Genomic DNA, 22,583 nt, shown 5'->3' on the forward strand with positions numbered 1-22,583 from the left:
TACAGCTTACCGTAATAGAGGACGGAAAAAGGAACAGACAAATAGAGCAACTGTATAATTAAATATTAACGCGATTGAAAACATCGGACACAGCTCATAATAATATAAAGATGAGCATCCGTGTGTCTTATGTAATCGTTGATAAACGGTGTTTTTTTATATTTCAGTACTTACAACGTTAGTTCGTTTCTATTTTCTGTCCGTAACTGTTTTTTTTCCATTAAAATCTAATAAGAAACATTACATTGTAACTGGTTCCATCTCAATACCCTAATATTTTCACACACTTATCGTCTTCTTCCGCAATGCGTTTTAGTACAATAAAAAATTCACAACTAATCTAAAGAAGTTTCATAGTAAATACGTAATGAGCTGGGAAGGTAGATCGGCGGCCATTGTCCGGAGTCAAGGCGCCTTCCGCTAAACAGAAACCACTTAACGAAGACCCATAGTCTGACGTGCCTTTTCCACTTCGATTGTATTAACTGAACTCTAGTAACCGTATGATGAAGGGGCTTGTTATGATGGTTCACTGCACGTATTAGTACAGGAAAGCATTGAAAGGCGGAACGCTGCGATTGAAAAATAGAAACTGTATGCACTGACAATGCGTTACGTCGAATTGTATTCTTTATATAAAACGAATCATTTCCTGCGCATAACTTTGTTAAATTACCTAAATTTTTATTTATATTAACAGCTACTTAATATTTTATTTAAATATATATTTCGAAATGATCCATTATCAAATGGATCATTTCGATTTCGATAAAATTGACCTGTATCGACTACTAAAATTTAAACAAATATTTCATTGCAGATATAAAATTCTATTATTATAATTGATATTGAAATAATCATTTTTATATCAGGCTTTTATTCATCTCTACTTATACTCGTTAAATAGAAGGTAAGAATAATTAATTATAATAATAAACATTACAGCACAATTGTTTGCGGGAATGATTATGGATTGGTCAGAATTATTTTACAAAGTTTTAAATCACACATTAAAAAACGTATTTTAAGTGTTTGCAATGAAATGTCAACACGGGCAATTTTGAAAGAAGGCTGTCAAAGTAAATAATATTTGGCATAACATTCCATTGTCTATCTCATACGTCGCTTAGTACATTTAATTTCGCGGAATATCACATTAACAGAGGTTTTAAAAAGTTGTCTAACACGTATTTCTTTACGCTTGCTACCTTGATACAAATAAAGGCACAATAGCGGGGAACCATAAATAGGAAATCGCCGCTCCAGTGGCTCGAATAATTTACTAAGATTCTCAGTTTCACGTGAAAATCTTTATTCTATATGTAAATTGTGGCCACTCAAGTGATAAATATAATATTCACTCTTACAATTAAAACAAACGGCGAAGTAATTATGGCTTAATCTTAATATTACTAAGAATAACTTTGATCAATACATACAATAAAATAAAAACTGCACTGTCACATGTCTGTTAATTACGATTTTAAGCAAGTCTGTAAAGATTATTGTTTACACACACTACTATTAATTTAAATTCCAAAACACACTCAAATTAAATATTTTTGTACGAGCTAATCAACTTTAAACCCCGATTCAAATAAGGCGTATTTAATTCTTGATTTTTATGCAGGCACACAAAATTTAATCATAGATAAATATTCATAAATGTACATAAAAGTATCTATTACAATCCTTTTAAATGAGAAACCGCTCGCTGTTTCCTCGTCTCTTCTCAGAACAGGCAACTCGTATGTAGAATAAGTATACTTCGAAACATAAATAGAACAATTTTAATGAAACTAGTAATTTAGCTTTGATCATCTGGTAAATTTATAGCACGAGAGAAGCACAGCTAAGCTAGGTTTACTTAAGAAAAGTAACTAATCAAACAACTTACTCAATATTTTATGAGTTTGAGTATCATCATCAATCATCAACAGCCTATTTTTGTCCACTGTTGAACATAGGCCTCTCCCAGTGCACGCCACTGTGGTCTTTCTCCGGCTACTCGCATCCAGCTCCTGCCTGCCGCCTTGCGTATATCGTCACTCCACCGTGCCTGAGGACGTCCTACACTACGTTTGCCGAGACGCGGTCTCCACTCTAGAACACGTTTTCCCCAACGGTTGTCGGTTCTACGACAAATATGACCAGCCCACTGCCACTTCAGCTTACTAATCCGGTGGGCTATGTCGATGACTTTGGTTCTTTGACGGATAACCTCATTTCTGATGCGATCCCTCAAAGAAACGCCGAGCATAGCCCTTTCCATAGCACGCTGAGCGACTTTAAGTTGGTGGACCAGCCTTGTCGTGAGTGTCCACGTTTCGGCTCCGTATGTCATGACGGGTAGGACGCACTGATTGAAGACTTTCGTCTTAAGGCACTGTGGGATCGACGATGTTAGGATTCGACGTAACTTCCCAAACGCTGCCCAACCCAGCTGAATTCTTCTATTCACCTCGTCCTCAAGGTTGTTTCTACCTAATCGCAGAGTCTGCCCGAGGTAGACATATTTTTGAACAACTTCGAGAACGGTACCGTGTATCGTAGTCGGTTCCGGTAGAACATGTTCATTGAACATGACCTTGGTTTTATCCAAGTTCATCCGTAGGCCGATACGCATAGAAGAATCAGCCAGCTCGTTCAGCATTTGTTGTAGGTCCTGCAGCGTTTCTGCCACGATGACGATGTCGTCTGCGAATCTCAAGTGAGAGATGTATTCGCCATTGATGTTAATGCCACGTCCTTTCCAGTTCAGCGTCTTGAACATATCCTCCATTGCATTAGTGAACAATTTGGGGGAAATAACGTCCCCTTGTCTCACTCCTCGATGCAATGGTATGGGATTTGTTTGCTGATTTTGTACTCGGACGGACATGGTGGCAGCTTCGTAGAGACATCTCATCACTTGGATGTATCGCCAATCAACTTGGCAACGCTGCAGGGACTCCAGAACAGCCCAGATTTCAACCGAGTCAAAGGCCTTCTCATAGTCCACGAATGCAAGACACAGGGGCCGATTATACTCATGGGACTTCTGTATAATCTGCCGCACTGTATGGATGTGGTCTATGGTGCCGTATCCGGTCCGAAACCCGGCCTGCTCCGGGGGTTGGAATTCGTCGAATCTTCGCGCAAGACGGTTCGTGATCACTCTTGAAAACAGCTTATAGACATGGCTCATTAGGGATATGGGACGATAGTTCTTCAGCAGGGTTTTGTCTCCCTTTTTGAAGAACAGGACGACCACACTCCTACTCCACGCCTCCGGAGTTCTCCCTTCGAAGAGGACAGAGTTAAAAAGCGTCTGAAGTTCCCTAAGTACCGGTTTACCTCCCGCTTTTAATAGCTCTGTGGTAACGCCGTCCTCTCCAGGGGCTTTTCCATTTTTAAGCTGTCCAAGAGCAGTCTCGATTTCGCCAATACTGACTTCAGGCAGGTCTTCGGAGAAATGGCGTGTTAATGTAGCTCTAGGATCCTCATTTTCGGGATCAGGTCGAGATGCATGCGATGCGTATAACCGGCCGTAGAAGTCCTCTACTTCCGAAAGTACTGCCGGCTTAGAAGAAACGACTTCTCCACTTGCTGTGGTCAACTTCGTCAGGTGGCTCCTTCCAAGAGATTGTACGAACACTTTAGACCCCCGATTCTGCTCAATAGCTCTTTTTATTGCAAGAGTATTGGAGCACCGGAGGTCGTGTCGTACGCGCCTGCTGATCTCTTGGTTTAATTGCCGTTTCTCTGACGAAGTGACAGGTGGGTTTTCACGTCGTTTCTTCATGAGCCCCAAAGTCTCTTCCGAAAGGTTCGACTTCCTGCCCTTACGCTGCATGCCACAATATCTCGTGCCTTCTTCCCTGAGAATTCGAACTACATTTTCGAGGTTCTGGTTTACGTCCGTTGTGGTTTCCACGGCAGCGAATCGGTTCTCCAGGATTGACTGGAATGTTTCAGATCCCGCAATGGTTTGGAGCAGCTTTGGTCGGAGCGTGGACTTCATCAGACGGGCGCGCTCGGCCTTAAAATTGATATTCAGAGAGCCTCGGAGGAGTCGGTGATCACTACCGGTATTGAACCTGTTAATCACTGAGACGTCTCTGAATATATGCCTCTTGTCCGTCATTATGAAGTCGATCTCGTTTTTCGTCATAGTGTCGGGGCTTTGCCACGTCCACTTCCTTTGCGGCTGCTTCTTGAAGAAGGAGTTCATCAAGAAGAGCCCCTCCCGTTCGAGGAAGTTGACAAGCATTTGCCCCCTATGATTCCTGCTTCCAAGTCCATGGGGTCCTACTACCGATTCGCTGCAGTTCTGTACTCCCACTTTAGCGTTGAAGTCCCCCATGACAACGTTGTAGTGGGTTTTCGTGGTGAAGTGGAGGGCCCTCGATATGTCATCGAATAATTCTTCCACTTCATCGTCCGAGTGTGTCGAGGTCGGTGCGTACGCTTGCACCACCTTGAGGCTGTACCTCTCGGTGAGCTTTATAATGAGGTACGCTACCCTGTTCGACACACTGGAGATTTCCACCACGTTGTCAACTAGGGACTTATTTACCAGAAACCCAACGCCACCTTGGGATTGTTGGTCACCCTCTCGGAAGTACATTAGGTGGCCTGATTCGAGGGTTACGGTGTCCTCTCCCTCTCTACGGACTTCACATAGCCCTAATATGTGCCACCTAATTTTCCCAAGTTCTACCTCAAGTTGCGCTAGATGCGAGTCAAGCCGTAGCGTGCGTCCGTTGTACGTCGCAAGGGTCAGTCGGTTGTGGTGGCCTCCCGTAGCCCGGTGATTCTTAGCACCCCCCGTCCCGCCGTTACCATCGTCGCCACCATGACGAGGAATAGCGGGGCTGCCGGGAACTGGGGGCCGTGGCTTGCGTGTGTGCTGCATGTGGAGGTTGTGCCCATAATCGCCACGCTGGGCAGGCGGGTTGGCGATCGCAGGGCGTAGCTTCTCGCACCGGTGACGCTGCTGCCCGTCACCGGCCTGTGGTATTTAGCTACGCCTATTATATTGATGGTTATACCGCCATCAGTCGGTCGCCAGAGCCTCATTTGCTGGTCGGCAGGATGCACCACGGGCAGGTGAGGTTGGCTTGAGGCACTAAGGTGTAGTTTGCGCCCCCTTACATCCCTGCGCCGTTTGAGTATAACTTTTAAAATTATTTAGTTAACAAAAGTGCAGTTGTTAGTTGAGTGATTTTCTATATTCTTCATCGCTATGCACACGGAAAACTATAAATGCTTATATAATAAATTAAAGATTGCTTGTCTGGATTGTGTGATGGATTCGACATTGGTTTGAGTTCCTTATGTTCTGCCTCATCAGATCTTGTGGAACAATAGACAGAAACAATAAATTGGACATTAATAATAGAAAATATGAATCAGTACTCATTAAAACATAAAAAAAATCTGAGGATAACATTATATAAAATAAACATATAACAGCATTAACTTTCACGTTCAAAATACGAAAACAATTATTGACTATTACAGCTCAGGTATAACAATATTAATACTAAAATTAGGAGATGGATCACTACAGAGTCGTTTAAAAATATATATAATATAAGCAATATGATATAGTCCAATAAATTGTCTATTTAAGTGTTGCAGTGATAGCAAAAATAATTCGTTAGACATCTGACACCTCGATTTATGTTTGGTCTAAGTCAACCGCTTTTGGAAGCATCTTCTGGTGATGCTGTTGATGAGATGCTAATTACGTTTATATTCACTTTATATTAATATCTAAATCATTGCTATAAGTACTCAATTGAATCATTAAAGAAATTTTAATGTAACATCTATGGAATCCGTTAAAAACTCTAAACTGCTTGCCCTGTTCTGCATCAACGACTTTTAATTATATATAATTGTTATTTCCATTAGTAATATAATAACCTCCTAAATATGTGTTGTTTGCGTAGCGTTTAAATTGTTATCACTTGAACCACAGTTTTTAGCGGTTGGGAGTCAGACGTCAAATCAGAGCGAACGATATGAAACCGTCCTTCACGGTTGAACGCCGTCGACGCGAAACACTCTGCTTTACGATAGAAAATAAAACTGAGACGTACTTCGATACCAACATCAGCCTCTTCCCGTGTTCCAGATAAAGGAATGACATTTCAAAAATGTAGTATTATGCTTATAATGTTTACTGCTAATGTTTATTTCCACCGAATATGTAAGTAATCGCATTAAATATTCAACATCTAGAATTTGTTTCCTACCGTATATAATATTGCAATGACAATCTCTTATCGTTGCACAATACAACGTACATAACCACATCGTTATCATGCACACTCTTAGATAAAACGAAATCGATGGATAAAATTATTACTGTGTTTTCCCAATAACTCGATTTCGAAATGTTTTGTAACGAATTATAAAAATCCTTGGTTCAATGTTGTCATTTTGTGTTTATGAAGATTATAAACCAGGAAGTTATCAATTATCCATCCGCAGTCAACGTTTTAATACCAGCGTTTAAATAAAATGTGTTTTTTAATCATACGTAAACATTAGCTTATGAATAAGAACCTTCAAAATCATGTCGTATAAGTTACTACACTTGCGTGCGATATAGCAATAAATGGCGCCTTTAATAGTTTTTACCACAAATATGTTGAGGAAAGTTTATCTTTTGCATATCCATTGTTAATCACCGCTGTTTGCATGCTATAAAGAAAATAACTCTGATTAAAATTCTATTTTAGAAACGGACCTATTTCTGCACTAGCTTAATATTGTTTAATTCATTTTCGCGACAAAAAATCACATACAGTCAAACGATGGAAAATAAGTATTTTTTATGTTTTTTTTAACATGTCTTCTGTTAATATTCTTACTAACAATGTATAATGCGTCGAGGACATAGCTTCTCATTAAAATTAGATCATTCGTTAGAAATGTCTCGAATAATGGACCATTTCGTAGTGTGTGATCCAGGAAACGAAAGGTCTTTGGCTCCCACCGGAATGCGCGCTGCGTGGGCGCAACTCCCATGAACCCGCCTTCCCATTGATTTAACTAGCGCTATCTTATCTTACCCAATAACCGTATTATCTAATGTCTGAACGTGTTTTTTCTCAAAGTACCTAATTTGTTTAACTTTATAAGTTATGATCTGAATATCAAAATATAAAATAAAATACATTCTAATGTTTTTTGTTTAAATATTTAAGCCAAATTGGTATTTCATTTTAAAACAATAAAATTATCAGTTAATTAAAAAAAAATATTTACGTAATTCTCCTGAAACAATGACATCCGACAGAAACGCGGAAAACCATCGGCGAATATTCATTGGTATGTACTATTATTTATCAGTTATGTAGGTACTAACGATATCCTTGTAATAAAATCTCTATTATACTTACGTAATTGGCATAAAAATACACGTGTAAAAATTAATAAACCAATATGTCGATAGCAAGAACACACACAGATAAGAAAGGCTATACTACTACCATAAAAAGGTTTACTTACCGGACAATAGATGGCGTTACAAGCATTGCCTTAAATCGTACTTGTAGTTATAACATATATGTACATACTTAAGAAACTTAACGTAACCTATTCAATATTAAATAGTATATATGTATAGCATATAAGTATAAACTTTATTGAACATGGGAGTCATTTAAATCAATAAAAAATATTTACGCGTGTAACACACATTGTAGTCAGTTTTGTTTTAGCATAAAGTTTGTTTCAATGTATTATATCAAAATAAAATAGTCTTAAATAAATTTATAAATCTGATAAGCTTCTTGAATGTAATATTTTTCTCATTAGCAAATTAATTAATTATTTCATCTTTAAATATCGCTCATATCAGATTTATTGCCTTCACATTTTGATTTATATATATTCGGAAATGAGACATCGATTTAATAAGGTACCAAATACAACAACCGTCCATAACAATAATGTACTTATTAAAAAGATGTTAATTTAATTTGCTCCTTTCGTATTTTACTGCAAATTAAGTAATAACCCAAAATTCACTTATGTGTATACGACCATATTACTGCTGCATTATGGCAACACTTAATAAACAATAATATCTTTATTATTTTGTTTCTTTTTTAATTTGAACGATTAATATTTAATTTTATTAACCAACAATAATAATATTGTTTTTATTAAAAATCTTATCAGTTATAAATGTAGGTACAATATATATACACTATACTCGTCGAATATCGATTATTGAAGTTATATTTGAATATTACACGTTATTTGTATAAGTACTATTGACAAAGTCAAGATAAGTTCAACGTTATTTCCAAATGAATAACTCGGTACCGAGATAACGCATGGGAAAACCAACGTACAGACTGAAATAATTAACTACATATAACCCCATACTTGCGAACATTAAAATCAAATTCACACAGAGTTACTTATGACCCTACTTGTAATAACACTGTTTTATTTAATTCGGTCTTTATTGATTCGACATTTGAAATAAGACAAAGCCTTTTTAACTAATCAATCTTAAACGACTTCACCAGATAAAGCCAATACTAATATAAATTGAACCACGCGTTTAAAATTGAAATACTTGAAGATATTTTTACCTATAAGGACATAAACACATAAATATTTAAATTGATCATGGCTCGTAAGCTCTTCCACGGTACAGACAGCTTTCTCCCAGCGGGAATAAATACCAACAAACACTTGATGGAATTGTCACTGTATTTTCGACAAAATAATTTGATTTCGTTTTACAATAAACGTCTAAATTATGTTATTTTTTTTTAATTGTTACATGCTACTTGGATACTTGTGATATGTTTATCTACAGATTTTTTTTCATTTGTTTCTCACTGTGGTTCGTGATTTCGAGAAAAGGGACGGAAATGTGTAATAGGAAGCCGGGGAAGCGCGCGCTATTTGATTTGACCAATAAGCGCGCTCCGCTAGAGTTGTCGGTCAGATTTCAACACATCCTTGGAGAGGTTATGATGTTAATATTGCTTGTCTTTGTCCCCATGTACCCCAATACTATTGAACGTATCGTCATAAAACTATGACCAATTGACGCGGAATGTATAATTTTATAATAATTAATATTTTATTTTGTAATAAATACATATATTATGCGATGCGATGGTACATACCTGCTATGTTAGAGAATAATTTTTATAGTATGTTAGAAATAACCGTATTAAATTTAAACAAAACAAAACTTAAGTATCTGTCTATTATAGAGATACGAAGAGATACCAAAATTCGTGCAATTGATAAATTTTATCAGACTTATTTAAAGATCTGAGTTGTCTATTCAGTATTATTCATCTCAGTAACAATGAGTGCACTATCGGTTGTATTATTGTTTTTAGGTAAGTAGCATTCCAAATTAATTATATTTTAATATACGCATTCGATTAGATAACTATTTATTATTTAAGCCAATTGGATATATTTTTTATTTACGGTTACAAATTAATTACTTTATATAGAAAAATAGTATATATTAAATGACTGCCACGTAACTATATAGGGAGCTGGCCCTCTAGTCCTAAGTCATAACATATGTATCTATATACATATAGGTATGTCATTGGATATTCACTCTTGAGATGGCCGACTAATCTGTCTGGAGGACATCATAGTGAAATATTTTATTTCAGATAAAGTGTTTCGTGGGGCATTTATTTAAATAAAACAATTTTTATTAAAAGATATATTTTCTATACTAACAGCCAGTTCAGTTTTTAGCTTTGCTACGTCGTCGCCGGTAACAGAAACGGATCGATCAAATCGTATTGTGAATGGCTTTATAATTGATATAAGCGAAGTCCCATATCACGCGGCTCTACGTCGAAAATCCAGTTCGGGTTGGAGTTATACGTGTGGAGCCGCCGTTATAACAACCAGAACGGCGCTTACAGCGGGACATTGTGTTAAAACGTAATCATATTTCAGTTTTAAATTGAATATAACTTTACTATCATTTTATTTCTAATATACACAACAGCACAGATAATATTAGATAACATAGTACACATGAGACTGAATAAGTCCCAATGATTTTCTTTTTGTGTATTTCAGAATAGAGAACGATCCATCGTCACTTAGGATTACGGTTGGGAGCTCTAGCAGACTGTCCGGAGGCGATACATACGAAATATCCAAAGTTTATGTTCACGAGGAGTATTCAGTAATTACACTAGAACATGACATAGCTCTGCTTGTGACAGCAACTAAAATAAGTTTCGGAAATAATGTCGACGCAGTATTCATCGCCGAACCCAATTTTAATATTCCAGTTGGAAGAAGTGCATTAGTATCAGGATTTGGAGTAACATCGGTAAGAAAATATACTTCCTTAAATTACTTCATAATAATTAATATAGGAAACTTAATAGTAATTAATATTAAGTTAATGTCTTACTGCCTTTTTAGTAAAATTATTTGAACCTTATCCATGTTACTTTAATATTGGTCGGTGAATTCGGATGTGATAGATTTTCCCAAATACGTACACTGATCACGTTTCCTCGCGATCTTTTAAAGTCGTTTTTATAATACAAAAAAAATCAGAAATTTTTTTAAATAAATTTTTGGAAGTTGCTTTTTTGACAAACTTTGAAAAAACGTGATAAATGGTTCACTTTTGGAATATGCATATGGGGCTTAAAATTATTGCAATAATAGTCACCCCTATCACCTCCTAACGGATATACGTCGAGTTGCCAATAACCCTGTATATTAACATCAACTCCTAAATAAATTAAATATTTTTCAGTATGGTGGCCCACCATCGTCAACGCTCCTTGCTGCCAACGTGGATATCGTCTCCCAAGAATCTTGTTCGCGCGCCTACCGTAGGATCGCCAGAATTTCATCGGGTATGATATGCGCTTCTGCAAATAACCCCCCAAGAGATGCATGTCAAGGCGATTCTGGCGGGCCTTTGGTGGTTGACAAAACCTTAATTGGTATTGTATCGTGGGGCGAAGAATGCGCCAACAGTACCTATCCCGGTGTGTACACTCGGGTATCTAATTATTATGCGTGGGTAATCAACAAATTAGTGTTGATATAAATATTCATGTGTATAGTGAGTTTTATACGTATATAATAAGTATATCAAGTATACCGATCGTGGGGCTTTTCGATAGGTGTCACTAGCTTATCAGTTACTCAAATTATGAGGGTGAGTAAGCCAGTGTAATTACAGAAGCAAATTGTCAATTATTTTCATAAAATGTTAATTTCTATGGTTGGCATCGTTTATCTATGATTTAAGAAATAGTTCATATTTTTTAAGGTGCCAATGTGTCTGAGCTTCACACCAAGTTGCCTATTTAGATGTATGCTTTCGTATTTTTAATAGTTATCCTTAAATAAATAAGCTGACCTGTGCGAAAAATATATTTACAATAAAATGTCATATATATCCTGCATGGTTTGATTATCCCATACACTCCTTAAGCTAAAGCTACTCTAAAATTTAGAAACTAAAGACTTTAAATTATTTGATGAAAGATCATTAGAGTATTGTAATTAAAGTTTTAATATCTGACAGTTATAGTAACGCAGGAGCAGTTAAACACGTTATCAGCGTCTTAGATCGTGGGTTGAGTTGCCGGTAAACGTCGATAAAGATATAATCTACCCAAGAGAGCAACTCCCTCGTGTAAGAAAGGTATCGATTGATTATATAAAGAAGCTTTATTGAAACCAGTAGGCATTTATTAAAGTAATTCTAAACAATGACTAAATAATCAAAATTGTTGAAGATCATTTGCAAATTGCTTTTAACTGTATGTGGAAAATAACATCGTGTATACAGAGTGAATTTCAAGGGAACGAATATGACAAAATTTCAGACTACAAGGAATATGAAAAAAATGTGTACGTGGGACAGATTTTGATGAAAAGTAAAATTGGAGTTTCGGATTTTATCGGCCAACATGCAAGAGGCTCGCTCCACATATGGCACAAATTTTTGTAGACAATTAAAAAATAATCAATAATGTAAAAAAAATCTTTTAAGAGTAATATCTATATTAATATTATAAATGTGAAAGTATGTATGTATATCTGTTATCGCATTTTCCACTGCGACCAAACTGCTGAACCGAATTTGATGGAATTTGGTATGAAGCAAACTTGAACTCCAAAAAAGGGCATAAGCTACTGTCATGTGTCAGAAAAAGTTGTCTGACACATGACAACGAACACCCTTAAACGCGAGCGAAACCGCGGGCCCATACTAAATATATAATAATACTATCAAATAAAATATTAAATTTATTTTCACTGCACAAATTTTTACACATCATATAATAATTAAATGTAGAATATAAGTACATTTAATATAAAAAAATCGGCACTTGATTCTTTTAATCCCTCCTGTCAACGAGCACTGTCACCCTGATTGATCACTTCATTTAAATCTGGAGGAGATTCGATTATTATTATCTGATTTAGTATCAAATCCCGGCCCTTGAATGATGTTTTAACAATTAAACAGGTGCACGTTGAATTAATACATGTTTTCATATTGTATTAAAACTGGTTCTGAGTTAAGAATACAAATAAGACTTGAAATAAAAGAATTTTGGACTTATACAAACCCATATAGGTTGTATTTTTAACAGTTCAAACCAAATATAGTATATCTTTTTCGATAATTATTATAAAATCCGTAATACTCTAACAAAAATTATTAGCTAGCAATTTAGTCACAGTGAAATGTTTAATTTTAAGATTGATCCTATATATTATTTAATTAATATTGCGGGCAAGAACATAAAACATTTACTTAATTTTAGATCCTAATCGTAATCGTCTCTTAATAAAATAGAACTATGTCATAACTATTAAACTATACGAATGAATAGTCTTCGAAAAAGTTTATAGGTATTTTTAACATGTTAACCGTATGATAGGTAGAGCCAGTTCAAATTCGTTGATAGTTAAATGACTTAAAAGATAAGATAATAAACTGGCACGAGCGTTTTTCAAAATGTTACTCGTTTTAAGTTGTTAAATATGTAGGTAGTGTTGACTGTTGTTAGATAACCACGTTGAAATTAAAAAAGATATAAATTAAAAAATTAAATTGAATTTTTGTATGACTTTTATGTCAATTTTTTTCTAAGGCTGTGAACGATTTAATAATCACAATCACTTAGGAAGTTCTCAATTAGGTACAAAATATACCATTGAAATTTTCAAATTACAAAGCATTACCAAATAACGTGGACAACAATCTACCATATTAAAACCAATAAGAGGTTCAAAAGGCGCTGTTATTGGATGACGATGATAACCGCCTTTACAGATGTCATTGCTTGAATTCTGAGTTAAATGTTCATAGAAATTTTGACAATAGAAGACATATTGAACAACCGTATATAATAAAATTTAAGACCTTAATAAAGTCTACGGAGGCATTAATTTATCCAGACATCACACGTTATATATAAAAAAATATTTTAATTCATAATCATCTTAAGTAAATTAGAAAGAAAACGAGTTCAACAAGCATTCATTAAAAAAAAGAAAGTCTTCTGGATCAGGACTGTACATGGGTGTTCCACAAGGATCAACTTTTAGTCCATTAGTATTACTGGTGTTAATCTTCCACAATTTTCTTAGTAGTAACTATTCTTTCAATGTTGAAAATATAAATATACTTGATACTATATTGTTTGCTAAAGATATTTTATTAAATTTTAAAGTCGACAGGAAAAACTCTTCTTATGTCGAACCAATTCATTATCGACACATCACGACAAAAAATTTTGATTTGAATACTTAAAAACGAAAGTTTGGTTTTAGTTAATATAGAAAACAACGTTATAATATAACATTTAACAGTATTATAATCCTGATTTTTTGGGAATCACTTAGATTCCAAAGTTCAATGTAATGCTTATTTAATGTTTCTAGCAACAGAAGACACATATAACAGTATACGCGGTATGAAAAATTTGACAACCTCAATTACAGTATTATATCTTATTGCATATTATTTTGAGGTAACACGACTGATATAAAATCTGTTTTCACTTTACAAAAGAACTGTCCGGTAGCTCGAGACTACCTTCGGAATATTTTTAAAAATATAAGCAATATAAAGTACCTAGTATCACAAAATATTTACAGCAATATTATGCACACTCACAATTACATTGATCATTTTGACAAAAATAAGTGATAATCATTGTATAAACACGATAAGTAAGGATTATAACGTCGAGATTCTCACTCCGCAAAATCAATAAATCTTTCCTATGATTCTTTATTCGTTTGTGAAATAAAATACCGTACATATTTTTAACTTTGTTAAATCATAAACTTAAATCGTTTGTTAAAAAAATCATTGATAAATAAGGTCTATTACTCAACACAAGACCAAAAGTAGAGAAAAAAAGGAAGAAAAGAAAAGGAAAAGGTAATTACTTCATTAAAAATGTTGTTGAAACCAACAATACTAAACTCTTAACATTTGAAATTGTAAAATAATTATTGAAAATTGCTCGTAAAAGCCTTCTTTATAAAAGTATATTTTAATTTGATTTGATGTCGGGCAACGTTAACGATTATTGCACTAAGAACATAAAAATGTATATATCTTTTTCGAAAAGAAACTGCAAAAATACTATGATTATCTAAAAATCAAAATCAAAATATACTTTATTCAAGTAGGCTTTTACAAGCTTTTTTGAATCGACATTTTACAATTAAGTGAAGCTGCTATCGGTTCGGAAAGTAGATTCTACCGAGAAGAACCGGCAAGAAACTCAGTAGTTACTCTTTTGTAACATTTAAAAATACAAAGTCATGTTAGTTAAATACAATTATTTAAATTAATATACCCTGCGTGGAAGTCAACAGGTCTTAGTTCCACGCTTTTATAAAAGATATTATGAGGTAAAATTTATGAAAATATTTCAGACATTATAAGCCTATTTGTTTTATGTGACCGTAAAACATATTTTCAAAGATCATATTCGCTTCAATTCCAAGAATATTGTTTGTGAACCATCCTTAAGGACAATTTATTTGATTCTTCTATGAGCGATCAATACGCATTCGACACAGTAAAGTACACAATAATCACTAAGCATAATATTACCCTATTACCTCGCCTTTGCAGATAATAACAAGGCATTTGACTCTCTAAATCATAAAAAGGTTTGGAAAGCTGTTAATCGGAGCGTTTGGAGAAACATTTACAAAAAGATTTCAATAAGCGTAAAAACGGAAAAGATAGTAAAAAGCTTTTTATAAATAAAAAGGGAAATATATGTATCAAAACTCTCTATCTGCAACTCTACAGTGTGTCTAGTCAAAGTATAAAAATATATTTGAACACATATTTAGACACCACTAGACAACAAAACAAATAGTAAATATAACCAGAAAAAAATAAAGAAATTTAGGATAATAATGACCCTTCATCATACCCAGTAAAAGTTGTTTCTATTTTTCTCATAAATATTTGCCGAAAAATATCAATTAAAAAATCCATTTTTAAATAGCGCGCGCAATCGCTACTTGGACTATATGGCGCTGCAATGGAGTCGGTGATGTCACTTGCCTTTATTGTAATCTGTGGAGTATAGATTCCACATACAACAGGCAAACGAGGGCAACAAGCAAGTGACGTCATCATAAACCCGACCAATCAGGAGCGTTTAGTGTCACATGATAAATGTTTAATTAAAAGGCAATTTTATTGATGGATTTTTAAATAAATTAATAATTAATTATAAATATAAATATTTTCAACTTTCGTCAATAAATGGCCACTTTTAAATTCATAATATATACTGATTACAATAATTGACTTTATTTTTCGCATTGTCAAATAGCCTATTGCCTTGCCCTTTTAACTCTTCCATTTGTTATGGAATTTGGTTTTGGAAAAAGAAATCCAACGAGCAACGACACATCAATGAACTTCCCTTGAAATAACAGAGGTGCGTTGATAATAATGACGAATACTCCGATTAATGAAAGTGCGTTTGATTTCTTCTAATCTGCAATACAGAACAACTACTTTATAGAGCTACAATATTATAATAACCCAGCTGTTTTTAACATAAGACTGGAGATCTAAGTTTATATAATATAATGTTAATATACTATTAATGAAACAAATAACACATGTACATCGTTTATAGTGGTACCGTTAACAAATCCATTTCTCATAACCCATAGTGAATACTAGAGGCAATAAATAACAGCTCACAAATATACGTACAATATTTTATAGATTTTTGTACGTTTTAGTTATGTATGACCTACGAGGGTAGTCAACGGAATTTTTATTTAGTTTTAACATGTTTCAATCAATTTTTAAGGGAAATGGTATTGATTTTTCGCGCCGAAATGAAATAACGTAAAAACCAAAGGGCTTCTACTACCTCTAAAAAAGGTTTTGATATGCAAACCGACTTCGTGTGAGTTGTTTTATGTTTAGTCCAGATAAGTACACATTAAGAACATGAAACTCGGTAGGGCTTATATGAAGTTAACAAAATCCACGAGTTGTATCCATAGGGACATCATGCATCTTTAATATCTTAATTTGCATATTTATTAAAAAAAATATATAAAAGCTAAGTGCGGTGTACCTGCGCGAATATTACTAGTCAAATGCAATGAAGGATTAGTATTATAATGATTTTACTTGCCTAGCATTATTATCAACTGTTGCAATGTGTTTATGACTAAACGTCTGTGCTCGCCCTAAACATTACATAGCGCCAGTGCAGCCACCACACCGGTCAAGACCGTTACAAAATACATTCTTGGATCGTGGAATTTTAACGCATTATTTAAGCATGTTTAGGCAAGAGCTTAGCTGGCCTATTAATATTATTTAAGCAAAACTAAAAATATATGTTTTAATATTGCATACAAGCTAATTGAGTTAAAATTCAACGATGCCTAATGAACTATCCAAAAATTTGCATATTAGCAAACGTTCATTTATTTTTGCATGTGAGTGCATTTTTCAATGGAATCAATATTTATCAGATAATCAATCTCCAGAAAGAGTTTCCTTCGTATTAATTTGAAAGTCAAGCATCACTGATGTGTCGCCAATATTCAATTCGATTAGGCCATTGAGCGCCTAAACCCACCAATAAGTATGTGTAATACTATAGTCCCTCGGCCTATTACCTGGCAATTTCACAGAACAATCTACGTCGGATCGTGTCGACAGCACACAATCATGTGACACACACCGGCTTTGTAACCGAGAGGGACGGCACTCGCTCCCGCGATTTGTTTACACAGTGTAGCTTTCCCTTTCGTAGTGTGCGTGTGTGCGTGACCATCTGGCGGGCGGTGGCAGCTTTAAGCTTGTAGTAGTGTCGCCCCCACATCGATGCACACCCCATTTCGGGGTAGCGCTACGTGTGTGTGCGTGACCCAGTCGAATAAATCTAATCTAATACACACAAACATATTGGCGGCCCGTCGTGTCATTTTTACGCTTGTGTTGTCGCTACTTGGGGTTCTTTATGCGGTGCGATGATATTATTATTCTGACGATTACGGCATCCTTTATGCCTACAATCAAATAATTAATAAGGGATGAAGTGTATTGTTGCGCGGCAGTTAGTGATCGGTATCAGACCACTTACCTCATTCACGCTTTAGAAAGGTTACCATGAAGTTTATTATAACGTGTTTATTGTAATTGCAAGTCTATTGTTTAAAACTATGCTACCTCTTTATTTATTGTTTATGATTTACATTTACAGCGCTAACAGAATCACAGACTAAAAAATATGCCAAAATATATAAACAACAAATACTATATACATCGAAAAAATATTTTTTTTTAAATATAAATTAATATTAGTTCATTTATTCCCAGACATATATATGTAAAAAACAAGAAATTTTATTGCCCTATAAATATTAACGAGGGGAAATAATATTATCAATTAACACGAGGTTTGATTAGTGCATAGTGGTGACGTCAAGAAATAGATATCGAAAGAGCTGATAAGCTAAATGTGCTCATCCTGTACACTTGATGCCACAAGGTTCCATAACTGTTCTTAAATAAATCAACTAGATGGCGCACTATGACAAAAAATGCCATATTTAATCATGTACGGAGCATTCAACGCTTATACTCAATAATAATATCGTAAATAGTAATTCCGTAATTATAAATTTACTCTTAGTAACTACAAAAATAACGAACAGGGCCTAAGGAAAATTATACTTTTTCCATATATATATAAATTTGAATTTAAATATACAAATATTGATGTAAAGCATTTTTAATAAACGGCAAAATATTTTTTTTCGTACATTTGTTCTATGAAACAGTTGACAAGTCGTTCAACCCTCGTTCAGTTTAACAATTATGCGGCTGGCTCATTGTGACGTGACCCTCTCCACCTATTGTAGACACCAATACACTACCACCAGCTTAATATGATCCCTCGATTCTTATAAAAAATCTTTATATCGTCCTATTAAGTTGAACAGCGAAAAGCAAGACGGGTCAACAAATAATGGTAAATTATACACAAATATTATTATCCAGCCCGTTCACAAATATCAATAACGTATTACCGGCCTCCGGACAGATTTAAAAAGTTAATAACGACCGTTTTAAATTATTGCTTCATTTTGTAATGAAACAAACAAGCTTGTTAAGAAAACGTTTACATAGTTGTATCCTATAGGAGCAATAAACATTTTCATATGTAGATTTACCTAACAATCATTAACAATTGGATATTATTAGGTATTACCTAATAACTTCGGTCTGCAGTTTGCGAATACTGAGTTGTTTAATTTTACATATCACTAGCAGATCTGGCCACGCGTTGCTATGGCTACGTTACATGTTGAATTATATTGTATGATAATGTTTAGCCATAAACCTTCTCTGAAACACGTTGAATATAATGGTACAAATTTCATGGCAAAATATTCAACGGTTTTTGCGTGACGCGCGTTCAAAAAACAGCGATGTTTTTATTGATATAGAGGAAGATAATAGACTAATATATTAATATAATATAGAAAACTGATAATCAGTTACTTTATATAAATATATTATTTAAAAACAATATTTCATTATTTGTAAAGTATCAACTTCTACTTACAAGTTGATTTCATTGCAATTTTATTGCATTCAATAAAGAAATGTAAACCGCTACATTAATTTAACAACAACGAAGCCTACACACATATTTTACACACACAAGATTTTCAAGAGATTTCATTTATAATATTTAGAAACAACTAGTGCCGAGATCGCCTCCGATAGCGAGGTTTCTCTTCAAACCTTACTTAGAGAGGAGTAAATACAGATCTAACTAAATAGACAATATCTCCGGCGTTAAAAGGCCAGCCCAAATGGTTCGGTGGATGGGGCGCCACCCTCCTTGCGAAATTACTACATTTGAAGGGAACAACTTTTTATGAGAAATAAGCCGCCGCTATGAATCTGGAATTATAAGCGAATCGAGTGGTGTGAGTATATTGCCCGACTGTATTGATTTAACAAGAGCAAACAATGGAATTTGCTGCAACTACAATGTGTTACTATTATTGAGTAATGCTTCGAACACTCACATTTTTGCTTAAATGATTAATACACACGTATCGGTACAAAATATTAATTGTATGTCAAATGTAGGTAAATGGAATGTACTTATTACAACAAAAAAATGACCGTAATAATATCATCGTAGTTTTCCGGTATTTATTGTGTAATATAATTCTCTAACACAGAACTGATTGACCTTGATATGAATAATTTATCAGACTTTATTATTAAACCGCGTCGAATCGAAAAATAAGCACTTTATTCAACACAAATTAATAAAAACACGCTGACATTTATACATATTTTTTATATCGAGATACATAATAATAACTTCATCGTATATATTACAAATAAAAATATAAAATAAAAATGATTTTAAGATATACACTACTATTAGTTTATACGAACAGGTGAATCGAGTAAGTCAATCGTAACTGAATCTCCACCGAAATGTTACATAATACGAGCGTGAGATACTCCTCAGTGGGCGTCGGGAACGGAATGCCGGAGGAAAGCAGACGGCCTTGACACCACAATATTTGGTGCGCTTAGCTAAACAACCCCATACAAAACAACTTCCTTGGCTTCGTTTCGAGAACAAGCAGTATCACAACTAAACGGAACCTGTTATACACAGTCTGTGGAAGCTAATAGCAGGGTAATGTGCGCGTTTATTGAGCTTTCACGCCCCGTGCGCCAGCGCTTGCTATCTACGGTAATTAAGATCTTAGAGTAACATGTGATAACTAAAGTCGTGTCGTCGACTATAGTTTTAAGCAAATTCCGTGAAAGTTTATGATTTAGAATATTGTTTTCACAAGCGCAGACATTTGTTTGTGACGCGAAAAAAAGAGAAAGCAGGTAGGCGATTAAAAATGACCCACGGAATGTATTCGTGCGGACAATATTTTAAAACAAAATGTCACACGCTTTCCACGGGTGTCTGCGCCCTCCTCGTCTGGGAGGCGGGTGAAGTGGAGGGTGGGTGGAGATCTCCCTTCAACCAGTGGGGTGTCATTGTGGACTGTGGTGTCGTAACTCCGCGAACTTTTTAATTTACAATTAGGTAGCTTCCCATTTCTCTGCCCTATTTAGACTCCGTTTTACCGGCAGCCACAAGCGAAGCCTGTAATTAAAATTTACTTATCACTATGTACGCAGCCTATAAAACTTTGCAATTAATCTATTTTTATAATTTTTACTGTTGTAAATCGGCTAAGACTACTAATATTAAACGACATTTTTATAATATCTTAAATGAGGTCTATTACATTATATATCATCAAAAATTTTACGCCTAAGTTATAATTTTCAATCCCCGTGTTAAATATCAATAGCATCCTCCGACTTCTCTATAGATAGAGTAGATGTTTTGTAAACACAACAAATAAATCAAACCGGTTTACGCTTACCAGCGGGTGACAGAGGCGACTGCTTATTGTCACTACGGTCCAACTAATTAACTTGTTTTACAACAATTCACCAAGTTTTTTCAAACACAATAGTATCAATGTCATTATTTGACGTTATACTAACAGACTGTTTACGTCACACTGTAGGTCAATTGCATGGTCTGTTCAGGACTTAGTTTCTCTACTATAATGTTAATTGAAATATATAATTACTTTACTGTTGATAAGACTTCGTTTTTATTACGCACTTAATTTTTTACCGCCAATTGACAATATTCGATTGTGCAGCGTGCTGTTTCAAACGGGGAGTGAGTCAGGGTACAATCACGAGGTACATAATAACGTCTTAGATCTCATGGTTGGCAGTGCAGTGCAAGGAATTGTTTAATGTCGTGTCAAAGTCTATGAGCCATTATACCCACATGTGGTGGGCCATGGTCCTGCCAACCTCACTGCTAAGGGACGCCGTATCCTTTCAATGTATTGAAATTTTATCTAACTCTCCTAACGATTAAAATTCGTATAGTAACTTGGTAGGTAGACACTTCGTCGTATTGTAGTTCAATGTACGCTTTTATTCAAACACAATGTAGAATCGATGCAAGCGCGCCCCTGCATAGGTAAAAACTCCGAATATAAAGGTAAATTGTATTGGATTTTCAAACGCTGTGTATTTTTTGGCAAACAAAAAAACAACTGACAATAGTGTATGCTGGCTCATATTATTGAACAAGAATATTCTAATACAACGAAATATTAAATAAAACAAATACGATCATCACTTCACTTCAAAATACGTACGGAAAGTCAAGTTAAAGGTCTGAATTTTCTAAAAAAACTAACATTTGTCGGTGCCAATAATGAGTTACTAACTCATCTATATCACAGTCTTATCAAGAATGGATCATCGCATACACCGTGGGAACTCTACTCGCGACGATTAGAACTCGTCACACTAATTAAATATCAGATCTGATACAATCTTTAAAATTGAATATTACACATTAGTTTTCTTTCTAGCTGTACACCAAATCCTGAACTCCCATAAAATATACTAAACGTAAATAGTAGAAAACAGTGTCTGGAAATAACTATAGAAGGGCAATCACATCACTATTCGTGAGCTTGTGGTGCTATTTTCAGAGTTCCGATATACGACAGCCGATGGAGCGTTTCCTGAAAACTATTAAGTTGCGGTTAAAGTTACATAGTTATTCCTGTGTTACATACACTCAAACCATGCATGTTTTTTTTATAAAATATTACCAATCTATGTAATGTCGATTCGCATTTTAATAGTATCTCTCAAGCCTTAATATACTTAGTAATCATATAATATAAATACATAGTAAAGTAATTATGCTTTGTACAAATAATGTCTTAAATGTAATTATTATATACGTATCATAATTATGATTTTTATCACGAATTTTATTTGAATATTATTAATCAATCAAGGCACTTCAATCAACGAAGACGCGCCCTGCTATTATCTGTGAGGGGAAAGCGCGGGGTGCGGGAAGCTCAACCCAAGCAATAGTCTTGAGTCGACCATGGTTCGGTGTACACCGCTACTTTAATTCATG

The 22,583-nt window shown here is 34.8% G+C and overlaps 1 protein-coding gene across 1 annotated transcript; it reads left to right on the top strand.

The window, feature by feature from the left end:
• Positions 1 to 9,267: 9,267 nt before the first annotated feature.
• On the top strand, positions 9,268 to 11,228 carry LOC124532455 (trypsin-3-like). Its single transcript, XM_047107357.1, has 4 exons — positions 9,268 to 9,371; positions 9,744 to 9,942; positions 10,084 to 10,436; positions 10,749 to 11,228. The coding sequence occupies exons 1-4, from the start codon at positions 9,338 to 9,340 to the stop codon at positions 11,078 to 11,080; spliced, it is 918 nt and encodes a 305-aa protein (XP_046963313.1). The 5' UTR covers positions 9,268 to 9,337; the 3' UTR covers positions 11,081 to 11,228.
• Positions 11,229 to 22,583: the final 11,355 nt, after the last annotated feature.

This window comes from Vanessa cardui, chromosome 9, assembly GCF_905220365.1.
Source record: "Vanessa cardui chromosome 9, ilVanCard2.1, whole genome shotgun sequence".
Lineage (NCBI taxonomy): Eukaryota > Metazoa > Arthropoda > Insecta > Lepidoptera > Nymphalidae > Vanessa > Vanessa cardui.

Excerpts from the sequence above, each read along its gene's own strand:
- LOC124532455 (XM_047107357.1), top strand. The coding sequence starts at position 9,338 with ATGAGTGCACTATCGGTTGTATTATTGTTTTTAG. Across the intron at positions 9,372-9,743 it reads GGTTGTATTATTGTTTTTAG|TTTTTAGCTTTGCTACGTCG; the intron begins GTAAGTAGCATT and ends CAGCCAGTTCAG. Across the intron at positions 9,943-10,083 it reads GCGGGACATTGTGTTAAAAC|AATAGAGAACGATCCATCGT; the intron begins GTAATCATATTT and ends TGTGTATTTCAG.